Genomic DNA, 17092 nt, shown 5'->3' with positions numbered 1-17092 from the left:
CCCCTGAAAGGCTCACTGGGTACCCCAAACTCGCTGGCCCCCTGAGACACTCACTGAATCCCCAAACTCACCAGCCCCCTGAAAAGCTCACCGGGTCCGCCAGACACTCGCCAGCCCCCTGAAACATTCACTGGGTCCCCTAAAATCACCAGCCCCCTGAAAGGCTCACCGGGTCTGCCAGACACTTGCCGGCCCCCTGAAACATTCACTGGGTCCCCTAAAATCACCAGCCCCCTGAAAGGCTCACCGGGTCTGCCAGACACTCGCCGGCCCCCTGAAACATTCACTGGGTCCCCTAAAATCACCAGCCCCCTGAAAGGCTCACGGGGTCCGCCAGACACTCGCTGGCCCCCTGAAACATTCACTGGGTCCCCTAAAATCACCAGCTCCCTGAAAAGCTCACTGTGTCCCCCAAACTTGCAGCTGTTGGAAACGCTCACTGCATCCCCCAAACTCGCCAGCCCCCTGAAACCCTCACTGGGTCCAGCAAGCACTTCTGGGCTCCCAACGTGCTCATCCACTCCGACCGGTCCGTGGCCCTACCCCCTCAACGTCAGGACAGGAGACCTGGGCCATCAGCTGTCCTCGCCCAGTGGCCCCGGCCCGCACAGCGTCAGCACCGGCTCAGGACACGTGATGGGCTTGTCACCGCGCCCCGCGAGCCGCAGTCCGGGGGCTCCGTCGGGCTCCGCGCTCCCGCCCGGAGGGACTCTCCTTCCTCGTGGAGACGCCGGGTGGACGCCTCCCTTCCCCCGGGAGTTCCCGGCCCTCCAGCCCCTGCCGCAGCGCAGTCCACTGCCCAGGGCCCGGGGCCCGGGCGCGCAGACCTGCCGGGACCCCCGCCTCACCTCGGGAGTCTGCCCGTGTGTCTCCCCGGGGGACGCCGCGTGCGCGCTGCGCTCCCTGACCGCGGAGTCCAGCGGGGACTCCCGGCTGCTCGCTCGGTTAGCTCGCTCTGCCCGCGGGAGCTGCAGGCGTTTCCTCAAAGGCCCGGCTGGATGCCGGGAACACCCAGTCCCCGAGGGGGAGGGGACCGCCTCCCAGACCTGCCCCGCCCCAACCCCTGCATCGCCCGGCTCCAGACCCCTTGCGCAGACAGCGCTGCCTGGCCGGGTTGGGGGGCCCGGGTCCTCCCGATAGACAGTTTGCAGGGCCCAGCCCTGCCCAGGGGCCGTCGCGGGGACATCCCGACTGACCGTGGGTCCAGCGTCCAGGCGGTGGGATGCCAGCGCGGCCCAGGTATGACCACGGGGGCCCCGAGGGCCGTGAGCTGGGCTGGGGCAACCTGACCACCTGGCTGAGCGCTGGCCACGGCCCAGCATGTGGTTGCTGGCGCCCAGGACCGAAGCAAACAGGACTGTCAGCCCAGGGCTCCGTTGCATCATCCAGGCCTCCAAGCCTTTGATCCCCCCGAGTCACGCTGGCCGGCAGGTGGCCAAGTCCTCCACCAAAGTGTCCGGCCCTTGTGCCCCGAATGGCCCTTGACCCAGCCGTGACTCTGGTCCGTGGTCTCCACCGGTGAAGGTGGATCCGCAGGGCATGTCCTTGCTTGCAGACCCGCTGACCTGAGCTGACCAGGGCCCCGGGGGTCAGTCCCTCACCCTCTGCGAGCGCCTTCTGCTCCTCCCAGTGAAGCGCCCTGTCCCCCCGCCTCCCTTCCCCACATTGTGGCTGGAGGTCAAGGGACCAGAGCCGGGCCATGAATTCCAGCTCATTGCCAGGGAACCCTCCTGGTGGCCAGGCTTTGCAGGTAAAGAATCTGCCTGCCATGCCCGAGAGTGGGTCCGAGCCCTGGGTGGGGAAGGTACCCTGGAAGAGGAAATGTCACTCCACTCCAGTGTTCGTGCCTGGAAGGCTACAGTCCGTGGGGTCACAGAGAGACAGCACAGGCTGGCTGACGGAAACAGCCTCAGGTGGCCCTTTTCCCCTCACTCCTGAGTCCCTGTTGTAGGCGCTGCTTGTTCCCTCTGGCGGCTCGCCTTCCCGCGTTCCTGAGCTCGGATCCCCGCCGGCTCCCTCCTGGCCCCGTCCCTCCCTCCGGGCAGGGCTTCCAGCCGCCCCGACTCCTCTCCCTCCAAGCCAGGTCCCCTCCCCGCCCCGCGGTCACCCTCCTCAGTCACAGCACCTGGATTTCTCCAGATCTCCAGAAGCCCTGCTTTCTGCTGGAAAAGAATTTCCAGACACAGAGCATTTCAGAAGGGAGAGAGTTGATTAAGAACCAAGAGCAGAGCTCCTGTGAGCACCGTGAACGAAGCAGGCTGACTACCTGTCAGAGCAGGGGGAGTCGACAGTCCTCACGGGCCAGCAGCCAGTTTTTATATTCTCTGCATCCTTAGTCGCTCAGTCGTGTCCAACTGTTTGCAACTGCATGGACCGTAGCCCGCCAGGCTCCTCTGTCCATGGGATTCTCCAGGCAAGAACACTGGAGTGGGTTGCCATGCCCTTCTCCAGGGGATCTTCCCAACCCAGGGATCGAACCCAGGGATCCTGCATTGCAGGCAGATTCTTTGCCATCTTAGCCACCAGGGAAGCCCTCAGAACAGAACATTGCTGTTGGAAGGCTGGCTTTAGGTGATTGGTTGGGGCCCTATAGGGGTTTACTGGAGTGGGCATCTTTGTGTAATTTGGGGTCTGGAAGCTTGTTAGCAAAAATCAGGAGGCTTTAAGGAACCGGTAGAAAGGGGCTGGGGCTTCCCAGGTGGCGCTAGTGGTAAAAACCCTCCTGCCAATGCAGGAGATTTAAGAGACCCAGTTTTGATCCCTGGAGGTCAGGAAGATCCCCTGGAGGAGGGCATGGCAACCCAGTCCAGGATTCTTGCCTGGAGAATCCCATGGACAGAGGAGGCTGGTGGGCTACAGTCCATGAGGTCGCAAAGACTCGGACTTAACAGGACGTGACCAAGGGGCTCAGTCAGTTTCAGAGGTGACCTTGGTTCTGGGCTCTGCTTCTGTGGCCTTGGGGCAGGACGGCACACTTCCCTCAGGTTCCAGACGGGGGACATTGCACCCTGGACAGCTGAGCATGAAGCAAGGGGGTGCCCCTCCTCACCTTGGTGGGTGGTGAGGGGTCCGAGACAGGAGGAGGGAAGAGGCATTAGATAAACGCCATTTTTAGAGAAGAGACCACGGTTCAGAGACACTAAGGGATTTGTCCTAAGTCACTGAGCTTGCAAGTGGTAGAGCCAGGCTAGACCCTGGGACTGGTTGGCCTGTGAGACCCTCAGTTTCCATTTTGACCAATAGAAAAGAAAAGTCATGCCTGCCCGAGGACAGGCTAAACAGAAAGACTCAGAAGCAGGGAAGGAAGCCCCAAGTCCTTAGCTGGTGACAGCAAAGGAAGAAGCTAAAACCATCTGTCATTGTTGACCTCAGATGATGCCTCAGGCTTCCATGCCCAAGCCTCATTAAGCCACTTTTGAGAATCTGCCACCCGGCATATGCCAGGATTCCTCAGTGGGAACTTCTGCCTCAGTCTCTGCTTCTACCCAGCTCAGGGGACTGTGACAGAGGGCTGCATGCTCACAAAACACGCCCTACCTGCCTCTCATGGCCACTCCTGCTCCTCACTCTTCCCCCTTCCCCAAGACCTACCATGGAGGCCAATGTGTAAGCAAAAGGCAAACCCTGGAATAAAAATGGTAGCTTCAGTCCCATCTCCACCCCAAACCATGTGGCTTTGGATATGTCATTTCACCTCTTTGGAACTCAGGTCTCTCCTATGAAACATGGAATAAGAAGAAGAAGATTTCAGGGTGCTGTGAGAGGCTAAGTTTCTGGGGTGTGTGAAGTCACCTTGGCATGGTGGCTGGCATATGGTCAGCACACAGTCCACAGGTGCTGGCCTCAGTGAGGGAGCTGAGCGCACTGCACTAATAGGGTCTCTCCTGACCCCAATGGACTCATCGCCACCTCCTCAGTGGCGTTGGCCAATGTCCAAGGTCAGGGCATCTATTGCACCTGAATTTACTCCTCAGTCTGAGTGAAGAAACTTGGCTTCTGTGACTGCTCCCTGGCACTGGCCTCTGTTACCATGCAGCCTTCCTGGCTTGCTCATGACCAGCCCCCATACTCAGTCTGGGACTCCGACTCAGTAGTCAGGCCCCCGCTGGTGTGCCTGGAGGAGGTGACATCTGCCTTGGCCACTGTTGCCACTTCACTAGCATGTATGTGAAAAACGATAGCACACACAGGGCCCAGATGTATACTTCTTAGGCAGCAATGGTTATCAGGTACATGGATTCAGGGAACCCTGACAGGAATTGCAAAGGCCACCAAATATTAGAAGCCATTGATTTGCTAACCAGGGAGTGAAAGCAGATTCTCAGCCCTCAGAGGGGAGTCCTGCACAGTCAGACCCTCAGTCGCGGCCCCAGAGAGTCCCCCAGCAGCTCTGCACCCAGGTGACCTTAGGCAGGCCCATTACCAGGCTGTGTGTAGCTTTCTGGACCACAGAAGTTGTGAAAGTTGAACATTATCTCTTTCTGTTACATAGATAACTATCTTTCACCTTGGGATGATCTACAAATAAAGGCTCTTAACACTAGCTATTTGTTCTAAAATAGTTAATGTTGTATAAACTCATACAAAGGTAATTAAAGGAAGTCTGTGGTACACCCTTCTATGGGAGAATAAACATATCTTTATTCATGAACAATCACCCACTGTTTTCTTTAAATTTCTATTTTTTTATTTTTCCAAGGTATGTCTGTTTTTATGATTTTAGATCAGTGCTTGTTAAAAGGTGGAATGAGGGATTCATGTGAAATTAATTTTGTGTACATCCATTCCTCGTCTCTGTATTCAAAAGGACTACTTGCCACTACTAATTTAAATAACAACATAATTGTGTTTTAAATAATGTTTAAATTATTTAAATAATAATTTCTATGCATATTTTCGGTCCTCCCTGGTAGCTCAAACGGTAAAGGATCTGCCTGCTATGCGGGAGACCCAGTTCGATTCCGGGGATCAGGAATATCCCCGGGAGAAGGGAATGGCAACCCACTCCAGTATACTTGCCTGGGGAATCCCGTGGACAGAGGAGCCTGGCAAGCTACAGTCCGTGGGGTCACAAAGAGTCGGACATGACTGAGCAACTAACACACACATGCATGTTTTAGTGTTTACCAGCTTACCATGCTCTTTCAGACCCACCAATTTTTAACCTCATAATAACTATCAGGCATAAACAAGGGACATCCTCAACACAGAGCCTGTGTTGGTCTGTTTCCACTGCTGGGGATAAAAGTCATGCCACATGTTTCCTTGACCTCTACCATCAAGGTGACCTGAAGACAGGGAATGTGCACATTTACCAAGAGCCAGTAGCCCCTACAATGACCTCAGTGGCCCACAGCCCACTGCATCTCACCCTCTTCCTGTTAAACAGGGACTGCATTCCAAGCCCCGACAGTAACTCCCTACTTCTCGGCTTTCACCTTTGCACACCCTCAGCGTTCCTCTGTCATTCACTGTGCTCTGAACACCCTGTCGTCACCTCTTAATCCTGGCTCACTGGGAGGGACGGGTGCTTTAATCAATGAAGGAGGAAATAGCTGAAAGCTGGCCAACCCTAGTGGAAACCCACTCAGGCAGGTTTGTAGGGTTCATGGGGAGACTGGCACAAATCCAGTCCGTCCTGATGAGAGCTGCAATGGAACTTTCCTTCATGTGGTCCCGGGATCCCTTAGCCTGGGATGCTGTGCCATCCTACCGTATCCCAGAGGACCCAGGAATGAAGCCTCGAAGTCCAAGTGGGATGGAATATGGGACCAGGCGTGATATAAAGACACACTGCCCAGCCCTCATCACACATTTCGATATCAAGTCATCACACACTTACTGCAAAATAGCCTTGTCAGTACAGAAATGATCAATACAAAAGGGATGATTAAGCAAAGAGACAAGCAATGATAGTGAGAGTAGAGTAAATAAATTCTGTAAAAGATACACCACCCAAAAAAGACTGTAAGATTACTGAAGGCAAGCTGAGATGTTTAAGAGAGATCCCATCTGGGACTTCCCTGGTGGCTCAGTGGTAAAGAATCTGCCTGCCAGTGCAGGAGACACGAGTTTGATCCCTGGTCTGGGAAGATCCCACGCCAAGGGACAACTAAGCCTGCGCACCACAACTACTGAGGCTGTTCTCTTTACAGCCTGGGAGCTGCGACTGTTGAGTCAATGTACAGCAACGAGAGCCTGTGCTCTGCAACAAGAGAAGCCACCGCAATGAGAAGCTCATTCAGCACAACCAGAGAAAAGCCCACACAGCAACAAAGACCCAGCACAGCCAAAAAAATTTTGAAATTCTAAAAAAAGAGAGAGAGAGAGATCTATCTGGTCGGGATTATCTGGAACTAGATGATAGAATCAGTGGTGGCTGGGTTGTTCTGAATGATGGGAGCCATCTGCATGGCGGAGATGGAGAGGAATGCATCTAAGGCAGAAAGAGGGCTTGCAAGTTGGGCTTTTGTGGGAATTAACAGGTCCATGCTTTAGACCTGTGGCTACGATAGAAACAAGGGCATAGTGGGAAATGCCTGTTACCATTACATTTACGTCAACAAACCTTTGATACCACTGGGACTTTGTAGAGATCTGAGCCCTGGTGAAGCAAGAAAAGAAAGAATTCCTCCTCCTTCCACAATATTTCTTCTTTTTCCTAGTGGGAAGAAGGAGGTTGAAATCTTCCAGTTTGCTGATTCCAAGAGCTCTGCCTATGGGCTAGACACTTAGATCTGGGACATTTGGATTCTCTTTCAAATGTCATCTTCCAGCTTTCCTGGCCAAACCAAGGATGCCAATGACAGTGTCAGCCACGTGCTCCCTGCCTGAATCAGGATTCAGAGAAACCACAGGGCCAATACAACCTGTCAGGTCAGGGATTCTGCTCAGAATGTTTAACTCACAAGTCACTGGAAACTGTGTCAACAGGAACGTGTCTGGTACCTGCCTAATCCTCCTTGGTATTTCTGGGGCTGAACTTGAGTATCAGGGCTTCCAGTTGTTCTGATCAGAGCCCAGGTAGGCTGGTTTGGGGAGAAGAGGCTCCAGTTGGGGCAGAGAGAGGATAAGGAGGCCCAGAACTGTCCACTGTTCATTTTCCCTCTAAGAACCACGCCCATCACCCTGCCCTGCAGTCAGGATGTGTGGGCTTTGAATGGACGGGAAAATTATCTCGATCCCCAGATAACTTTAGGCAACAGCTCTCTGGCTTTTAGACTTGCTTTTGCGTTCTTCTCAGGGTGAAGCCCAGGATTATGGAATTTTCCCATCTTCTGCTTTTTTTTTGGAAGGAGACTTGAATGGCCACTGTCTAAGCACTCCTGGTGGCCAGACCCTTGTCACCTGGCCATTCTGTCACCATGGGGCCTGGCCCCATGTCACCATTCTCTGCTCCTGGGTAGAGACGAAGGTGTTTGGTGAGCAGGCTCTTCTATTTAACATTTTACAAAACTTTGTCTTCCATTATTAAGTAATTATTTTGGGTGTGCACAGTCTGTTCTCCCAGTTAGACTTACTTCCAGGAAAGCAGGACCTTATTCTCTATTTGTAGCCCACTGCTATGCAGCAAGTACCAGTTGTCAGATGCTTGTAGAAATCAACCAGGCAGAGGTCAGCAGTGAATTTCTGAGTCAGTGTGTGAGAAGACAACAAAGGGAAAAATGAACTGGTTTCTTTGAGATTTTTCTTTATTCCAAGGCAGAAGGGTAGAGGATGAGTTTCACTCCACTTCTGCTAGGGTTCCTGGCCTGTCTCTGCACCACCCAGCATACCCAGGAGATGCCAGTGCATGGTAAAGTCACTCATTTGCAACAATTCTTCACAAATTTACCAACTAATAAATTTACATACTCAGAGTGTGGGTCCCCAGCTTTGCCACCTCCTCATCTCCCCCAGCCCCACTCCCCATTCCAGCCAACCTCCCTCCACCTAATACACACACACACCTCATTTATCTCTACTTCTATGGATACTCAGCCCTTCACAACGCCCCACTCCCAGGCTTAGCCCTGTTCCAGGCACGTGGAAAGACACAGGCTTCAGAGGCAGACAGACCCAAGTTCAAACCCAAGTGTGTCGCTTTCTAAATATGAGACCTTGGATAGGTTACATAACCTCTCTATACCTCAGCTTCCTCATCTGTGAATTGGACGTATGATACCTACCTCAAAGTTACCCCGTAGATAAAGCACCTGGCTTATCCCTTTCCTAACTTATTTTCCTTTAGTTTCCAAGTCTTTCTGGAAGTTCGAAGCCCATTCTGATGAGACTTAGCACATCACTCAAAGCAGGAAGCTCTAATTTGCTGAACCCCCCTCCTGCTCACCAACTTTGCTCTCATAGTAGCCTTCTCCTAACTCTGACCCATAACCATAGCAACCTCTGACCCCATCCCAACCCCCTGTAGATAGACCTCTCCAACCCCAAAGCCTGCTGCAGCCCCCCTGCTGTCTGCATGTCACCCCGGCTCTTTGTCCTGTGCGGAGGCCCCTGCCGTGACTGTGGGGCTGCGTTTGCTATGCCAAATGCTGCAACCAAGGCCCTTCCTGCACCTGCCCATCACACTGCCTTTCCTGCATGCACACGCTGGCATGTAAGTGAGGACAGCAAAGATGCTGTTCCCCACCCAGAGGCACTTGTGAAGTTACTAGTACTTTCTGCAAAGTGTGGCTTCAGAGCTCCTTTGGGCTTGGCTTCGGAGCAAAGAATTCTTCCTTCTCAGCATCCTCAAGGATGGTTGTTCTTCATCCATGGAGAACAAATTCAATGTGTGGAAAATGTCAAAAGTCACAGAGAAAAGAAAAAGTGGCAGCAGTCTGGGATGGAAGGACCACAGCCCAAAGCAGAGGGGCTTTCTGCAGCCCTGTCCCTTCCACATGGAGTGTCCACTTCTCTGAGAATTTTCAGTATCCTCATTTATAAAAGGGGCTTGGCCACAATGCCTCACAGGGCTGTCATGAGGATCCAAGGAAATGAGATAGCGATGAGAATGAAATCCAATCAAAGAGTGATTGCCATTACTACTACCTTCTTGGGGACTTTCTCATGCGACTGCCGGCCATAAACTCCCTGAGACATGAGCCTGCTGACATGACCTACCTGCTAGTCAACACTGAGTCCTTGGGCCTCATAGCTCTGTGTCTGAATGGCTCTCCATAAATATCTGCTGATCAGTTGATCAGCTGAGTTCCCTGTCTTTTCAATGAAGGAGTTACACAGTCATCTTAAGCCTCTTCTCTCACCAGCTGTTAAGAAGCTGCCCACATATAGGATGGGTTTGTGGGCTAAGAGGTATTAGCCTTCTTTGTTTTGATTAAAAAAAAAAATGAGGCTAACCACCAAGGCACGAGACAGGAGTTTTTTCATGTCTCATAAATTTGGTATGAAAGGCAATTTCCACAAGAAAAATCCCAAGAATGTCCTAAGGAATGGCAACATCATCAGAAAAACATGTGTAGCCTCACAAAGTGACCACTTTGAAAAGGATAACCCTTAATAGATGGCTATGTTCATAAAGGTTTGTATTAAAAAAAAAAAAAAAGGAGGGTGGGAGTCCATGACTGGGCAGTCACACCAAGAGAAAGAATGCTTACCAGGAACCCCTACCTGTGCCAAGACCATCACTTTGGAAAGGTGATGTCCTGTCAGGAGGAGATAGACCCAGGAAGAGATGAGAGCTGGAAAGAGGACACCAAATGTGGTAGGAGGGGCCTGCTAATTAGACCAGTAGGTGAAACAGACAAAAAGGGAGGTGAGGCTGGGCTGGATGAATCAAGCCTTCCCATGGGGTGGGGACATCCTGTCTAAAACACTAGCCTTGTTTAAATCCCTTATAAAAGGTTTCCGTCTCACTCACCTGGTACTCCACAGACCGCATAACAGCCACTTGCTTCATCCTGCCTGTGCATTAGGTAAGTCCCCTCCTGAGGAGCCTTTTTCTCACTCTTACCTGTGCATTAGGTAAGTCCCCTCCTGAGGAACCTCTCTTGCTCACAGTGTCTTGGTGATCAGAGCTGATAAAAGCCCTACCAGATAGGGTCTTGTAGGGCTATCAGTGGTGGCTGTGGGCAGAAAGCGTCTGCTCTGATGGGCCTTGGGCAAACCAGGTGTTCTTCCAAAGCAGCTACACTCTCTCCTCCTCCCCTGCGGCTGCTCTGGCAGCAGCTCCTCTCACTGAGAGGCTGTGTTGGCAATAGCAACAGAGCCACCCACGTACCTTCCTAGAGCAGCTAAGTTGTCTGGTTTTTAAGGTTCCGGAAGCCTCATTGCAGTGCTCAGAGTCTGTGCCACCAAGCAACTTCTGCCAAACCCAACAATGGGGTTGAGCCTTCTCGTGGAGGGAGAGGCTTACATGGCAGCTCTCCCCCACCCCAGAGCCATATGTAGGCAAGATGAGTTCGTGAATTTTTTTTTTTGAGACTTCATTTTGAATACTATTTATTTATTTATTTGGCTGCACCAGGTCTTAGTTGCAGCAGGCAAACTTAGTTGCAACATGTGGGATCTAGTTTTCTGACCAGGGATTGAACCTGGGACTGCGGCAATGGGAACATGACCTCTTAACCACTGGACCACCAGGAAAGTCATGAGTCTGCACATTTATTCTAAGGGATCTGAAATGTAACTAAAAGGTTATCTTATTATTATCTGTACAGTTTAAAGGTCAGTGACCTCCGTCTTCCACAAGGATTTTTTTTTTTCTTTTAAAGATCTTTTCACTTCTCTGTTGAGGTGCAATAGTGTGAGTTTTGACCTACACAAAGAGCAAGGTCTTGTTGAAAGAACTTGAAAGCAAGGTCTGCTGTGATTTTTGGCTACTAGATGGTAGCAAGGACACCCCTTGAAGAGCTCCCCTAGGGTCTGTAACTTTCCACATAATCTGCTTCCTCCAGCACTGAGTCCCCCCCACCCCACCCTTCCCTCCTTTACTCACTTAGCTCTCTAATCATGTCTTTCTCTCCCCCACGGCCTTCTCCTTCCCTTTTCCATGGTACTATCTACCCCGGTTTTCCAGCTTCTGTAGCTTTCCATTCTTCACAACCCCCGCTTGCATCTGAAGCTCACCATGTGTGATGGTCATCTCTTTTGGGCTCTACAAAGCTATGATCAATGCATCTCCAGGTTTCTTTGCCTCTTGCCCATCCACCAAATCCAGAAACCAGGGAAACTCTCCCTTCAGTTCCTCACAGGCCACCAGGGCCATGGAGGAACCACACAGCTATGGGCAGCTGACTTCCTCCAAGGTCCCAGCACTGAGGACAGAGGTCACATTCAGAGAAACACGGACTCTCAGAACTGGAAGGCCTCCCACCCAGGAAGGCGCCAGCTCCACAGTATTCCTGGCAGCTGGCAGCCTGGCTTCTCCGTGAACACATTCTGAAAAGGAAGCCAGAAAGGGCAGAGTTGAGCCCTGGTTGGCCCCCATCAGAGGCAGGAGTTGACCCACATATGTTCTTACTGCCTGTGGGTGTTCCCACAGGACCCTAATACCTGTGATAGCAATGGCATTGCCCTGTCCATGGGGTACAGTCTAGAAGGCTCACTGCATTTGGCTTCTAGGATTTCTTGGTTCCTTACAAGCTGTGTGGCCTTGGGCAAATGACCTAACTTCTCTGAGCTAACTTCACCTACAGGTGAAGAAAAAAAAGTGAGGATAATCAGGATTACAGGAGATGATGCCTCTGAAAGTGCCTGGTGAGCAGAAGAGTGTACATAGATGTGCACAAATTATATGTGGGTATAATAACCTGCTAATGATATTTAATAGCTAGCACTTAGTCTTGCCAGCCTCTGCCAAGTGTTTTACATGAAAAATCTCTTTGCATCTTCACAATAATGGTATAAAATAAATACTAGTACTGCCTTCATTTCACAGTGAGTAAACTGAGGCACAGAAAGGCAAAGCATCCCGGCCCGCTTACCAGACAGGGAGGCAGTGGGGCCGCATCTAGACCCTGCCTGCAACTACACCTGCTCCTCCTTCCCATCGGTAAAATGCGTTAGGTAGGCAATGCCAAGGAAGACACAGCAGAGGGACCCAAAGCAGAGCTGAATAGGCAAAGAAAGGACTTAGAAGCAGGAGTGCTTTCTAGGAACAGCTAGGTTGATTACGGAGCCCCCAAGCGGGGGCTTTTCCTCTTTCCTCAGCAGGACTCGAAGATGCCGCAGTTACTGCGAAACATTAATGGGATCATTGAAGCCTTCAGGCGCTATGCCAGGATGGAGGGCGATTGCGCAGTGCTGGAAAGAGGGGAGCTGAAAAGGCTCCTGGAGAAAGAGTTCGCTGACGTCATCGTGGTACGAGACCCACGGGTCAAGGGTGCGGGGAGCAGGAGGGAAGACAGAATGACCATATTTGCCTTGGGATTCTAAGCCTGCAGCCGCTACACCCAGGCCCGCCAGTCCTAACGGAGGCTGTGCCGCAGAGAAAGAGCAGGAGAGGGAGCAGGGATGGTCACGGGCCTGGTCCTTAAAGAAAATGCCTTGACTTCAATTAATTCTAATTTGGAGACAGAGTAAGAGGACACTAAAGGGACAGCTCAGAGAGGAACGGAGCCTTTGACTATTCTAGAAATGGCAATCGTTACTTTCTGTTGCTTCTTAAATCTGATATGGCGGCTACTTCTACATCTACCAGAAGTGTGATCATCAGTAACGAGCATTCACGAGAAGCACGGCTTTGTGCTTGGCTGGAAGCAGTTGCTCCAAGATATTAGCTGAGAGGTCGCATCAGAAGTGAGGTGTAGCAGCTGGGGGAGACTCTGGGAGCCCCTCCCTACAAGACAGCCCCAGGGCCCTGATGCACTTCCCTGTCTCTCCCTGCCTTTGGTGTGCAGCTAAAGAAACCAGGATGGTGAAAGTCCTGGGGGAAGGAAGGTGTGTGCTGTTTCTGCACACTGAAGGCAACCCACCAGATGCCCCTACTTGGCAAAACACCTGACCCCTTCAGTGAGGACCTCACAGAATTCCCACAGGACCATCTTCCTGCTGAGCTTCTCTTGGTGTCAGGCTCGCTGGAGGAAAAAACCACCTCCATGCCAGGGTCCAGGGGCTGAGGACAGCCTGAAGAGTCACTACAAGCTCAGTCATTTAGTCATTCTTCATGAAATCTTTATCCAGTTCTCCTGTAGACCAGAAACTGGGTCCAACACAGAGGATAGAAAACAAAGCATGCTTCCTGCCGTTGAGGGAGAGAGGCTGGACTAAATGAGAGTGATTTTGTGTTAGTGCTTTTGTGGTAGCAGTGTGTATGTGTGTGTGTGCAGTGTCGGGGTGCCAAGTAGCGAGGCCCCCAGGCCCAGGGGTGGGATGCCTGGAAACTTAGCTGACTGGCCTGACCTCGTCCTCCTCAGAGGAGGGGTACTGATGTAGCCTCATCTTCCCCACAGAAACCCCATGATCCGGCCACTGTGGATGAAGTCCTGCGCCTGCTGGATGAAGATGACACAGGGACAGTGGAATTCAAGGAATTCTTGGTCTTGGTGTTCAAAGTCGCCCAGGCCTGTTTCGAGACACTGAGTGAGGGTCCTGAGGGAGCGTGTGGATCTCAGGAGTCTGGCCATGATGCCCCTGCAGCCACCCAAGAGCCAGGGGAAGGACAGAGAAGCAGCCCTGCAATGGGAAGGCCTGGGAACAGGCAAGGCCCTGCAGGGAGCAACGCACAGAGTGAGCAGGCTTCCGGGGGGCCAGGAGGGCCTGGGCCACAGACCCAGGGTCAGGACATCAGCTCTGCTCAGGTCAGTCACCAGGACAGGCAATCGGAGTCCCAGAGACAGGAGGAAGTGAGCCAGTCTACACAAGCAAGGGGTCACGTGGAGCAGGCCCAGAGAATGCGAGAAGACAAGAGTCCTCAGACCAGAGAGAGGGGGACAGAGAGACAGCCGCAGGCCAGGGAACAGGACAGAGCCCACCAGACAAGTGAGGCCGGCACTGGAACGATAACTCAGACCCACACAAGTACCACTCAGACGGTGGAACAAAATAGGAGCCATCACACAGGAAGCGCCAGCACCCAGCCACGGGAGTCCACCAGAGGGACTGAGACCCACGGTCAAGATGGGAGGCAGACTAGCCAAGTGGTGACAGGAGGACACACTCAGGCAGAGACAAGGTCACAAACCCAGATGGTGGAACAAAACAGGAGCAATCAGACTGGAAGTGTCAGCACACAACCACGGGAGTCCACCTATGGCCAGATCAGAGGAACTGAAGCCCACAGTCAAGACAGGAACCAGACAAGCCAAGTGGCAACAGGAGGAAACATTCAGACACAGACAAGGTCACAAACCCAGACACACACTCATACCGCGGAGCAGGACAGGAGCCATCAGACAGGAAGTGTCAGCACCCAGCCACGGGAGTCCACCAGAGGGACTGAGACCCACGGTCAAGATGGGAGGCAGACAAGCCAAGTGGTGACAGGAGGACACACTCAGACACAGACAAGGTCACAAACCCAGACGGTGGAACAAAACAGGAGCAATCAGACTGGAAGTGCCAGCACCCAGCCACGGGAGTCCACCAGAGGGACTGAGACCCACGGTCAAGATGGGAGGCAGACAGGCCAAGTGGTGACAGGAGGACACACTCAGGCAGAGACAAGGTCACAAACCCAGACACACACTCATACCGCGGAGCAGGACAGGAGCCATCAGACAGGAAGTGTCAGCACCCAGCCACGGGAGTCCACCAGAGGGACTGAGACCCACGGTCAAGATGGGAGGCAGACAAGCCAAGTGGTGACAGGAGGACACACTCAGGCAGAGACAAGGTCACAAACCCAGACACACACTCATACCGCGGAGCAGGACAGGAGCCATCAGACAGGAAGTGTCAGCACCCAGCCACGGGAGTCTACCTGCAGCCAAGCCAGAGGGACTGAGACCCACAGTCAAGACGGGTATCAGACGAGACAGGTTGTGACAGGAGGACACATTCAGACACAGCCGGGGTCACAAACCCAGACACACACTCAGACCAGGGAGCTTGACAGGAGCCATCAGAGAGGAAACACTAGCATCCAGTCACAGGAGTCCATCAGAGGCACTGAGATCCACAGTCAGGACGGGTATCAGTCGAGACAGGCTGTAACAGGAGGACACATTCACACACAGGGAGGTGCCCCCCAGGCCGTGGAACAGGACAGGGGCCAGATTACAAGCCACACCGGGGCAGGAGAACAGGGCCAGACCCAGAGGCAGTCAGGCAGTAGTCAAAGACAGACACAGGTGAGCAACGACGAGGCAGGAGAGACAGTGCTGGGAGGGCAGGCCCAGACTGGGGCGAGCACTGTGACGGGCCGACGGGACACGAGCGGTGCCCACCCACCGTGCAGTGTGACAGGAGGTCAGGGAGAAAGAGATCCCACCGCGGTTCAGCAGGAGTGGGTTGATGACCACACGAGGGAGACAGTGATCCGAAGGCAGGACCAGGGCAGTCTGCACACTAGTGTCCCTTCAGCACCAGGCCGGGAGGCAGCCCAGCCAGAAGGGAAGCGAGGACTCACAGCGAGGGGACTGTATTCCTACTTCAAAAGCAGCAAGCCGTGAGGGCCCCGGCCCCGGACTCCGGGGCCCAGCGCAGAGAAGAGCAGACAGCAGTTGGCTTGCTGGCCCTGGCCAGTCCGGTTAGCAAGTCCCTTAATGTTAGCTCTTCATCGCGGTACTTCGCTCTTAGTTCTTTCTCAGTGAGGCCATTTCTGCAAGGTGATTGCTATCCTAAAATTTTCTCTCTTACCTGCTTTGCTGAGCAGACGCTCTCAGGGGCAAGAAGACATGGAACAACTCATCCCTTTGTGCCACGTTTTCCTTAGCTTGTGGGGGGTTTCAGTTACTTTTATAGATTCTGTTGTCTGCCCATTGCCTCATCTATCCTAATGAATCAATAAAAGCTTCCTAAGCAACTGGGCTTCATGTTTCATTCAATTACTATTAACATGATGAACTAAAGACTACAGGGCTTTTATGACAGGACTTTGGTGATGAACTGGATGTGGTCCCTACCCTTGTAGAACATCTGGTTGAGAAAACACTATGCAAGATTCCACAAGTTATGCAGCCACTGTGGGAAAGAGTATGGAGATTCCTTAAAAACACTAAAAGTAGATTTACCGTATGATCCAGCAATTCCACTCCTGAGCATATATCTAGGAAAAGACAAAAGCTCTAATTCGAAAAGATACAGGTACTACAGTGTTCACAGCAGCACTATGTATAACAGCCAAGTCACGGAAGCGGTGCAAATGTCCATCAACAGATGAATGGATAAAGAAGATATGTGTTACATATATACACAATGGAATACTACTTAGTCATAAAAAGGAGTGAAATAATGCCATTTGCAACAACATGAATGGACCTAGAGATTATCATACTAAGTGAGGTAAGTCAGATAAAGAAATATATTATATGATATCATTTATATGTAAAATCTAAAAAATAGTACAAGTGAACTTATTTACAAGACAGAAACAGACTCCCAGACATAGAAAACAAGCTTACAGTTATCAAAGGGGAAGGGAGAAGGGATTAACAGATGCATAATACCACAAATAAAATAGATTTAAGTAACAAGGTCTTACTGTATAGCACAGAGAACTGTATTCAATATCTTCTAATAAACTATAATAGAAAATCATTGAAAAAAGACAATATATACATTTACATATATGTATAACCAAATCACTTTGTCAAACACCTGAAACTAACACAATATCGTAAGTCAACTATACCTCTAAAAAAAGAGATTTCAAGGGTTGTCAGAGTCAAAGAGAAGAGATACCATACTTTTATATTTGGCAGAAATGGATCAGGAAAGTTGCAGTCAGAAGAGGTTTCTTTTGGTAAATGCTTTTAAAGGACAAGCAGGACTTAGGTAGGCAAAGGTAATCTCAGTCTCTAAGGCAATCTCACAATCTCTAATTCTACAGTGCAAAGTCTCTGTTTACCTTGTAAGGTCACAAAGGAAGGCTGACCTAAGGGTATCAATAAGTGAAAGAAGGCTTCCAGGGACTGTGTAAAGAAAGGAAAAGGCATGTGTTCCCAGGAACTGAGCCAAGAGCCTGGGCTCCCCTTTGCCACTCTCTCACCCA

The 17092-nt window shown here is 51.7% G+C and overlaps 1 protein-coding gene across 5 annotated transcripts; it reads left to right on the top strand.

The window, feature by feature from the left end:
* Positions 1-9790: 9790 nt before the first annotated feature.
* CRNN (cornulin) lies at positions 9791-15904 on the top strand. 5 transcript variants are annotated; one of them, XM_043458775.1, is made up of 4 exons: positions 9807-9914; positions 12127-12300; positions 13392-14113; positions 14282-15904. In XM_043458775.1, the coding sequence occupies exons 2-4, from the start codon at positions 12163-12165 to the stop codon at positions 15549-15551; spliced, it is 2130 nt and encodes a 709-aa protein (XP_043314710.1). In that variant the 5' UTR covers positions 9807-9914; positions 12127-12162; the 3' UTR covers positions 15552-15904. The 5 variants fall into 5 exon arrangements, with proteins under 5 accessions (XP_043314695.1, XP_043314703.1, XP_043314710.1 ...); XM_043458781.1 differs by having other exon boundaries at positions 13392-14674; positions 14843-15904; XM_043458760.1 differs by having other exon boundaries at positions 9791-9914; positions 12154-12300; positions 13392-15904.
* Positions 15905-17092: the final 1188 nt, after the last annotated feature.

This window comes from Cervus canadensis, chromosome 2 (assembly GCF_019320065.1).
Source record: "Cervus canadensis isolate Bull #8, Minnesota chromosome 2, ASM1932006v1, whole genome shotgun sequence".
In the NCBI taxonomy this organism is placed as follows: Eukaryota; Metazoa; Chordata; class Mammalia; order Artiodactyla; family Cervidae; genus Cervus; species Cervus canadensis.
This window is presented reverse-complemented; position numbering and strand designations above follow the sequence as displayed.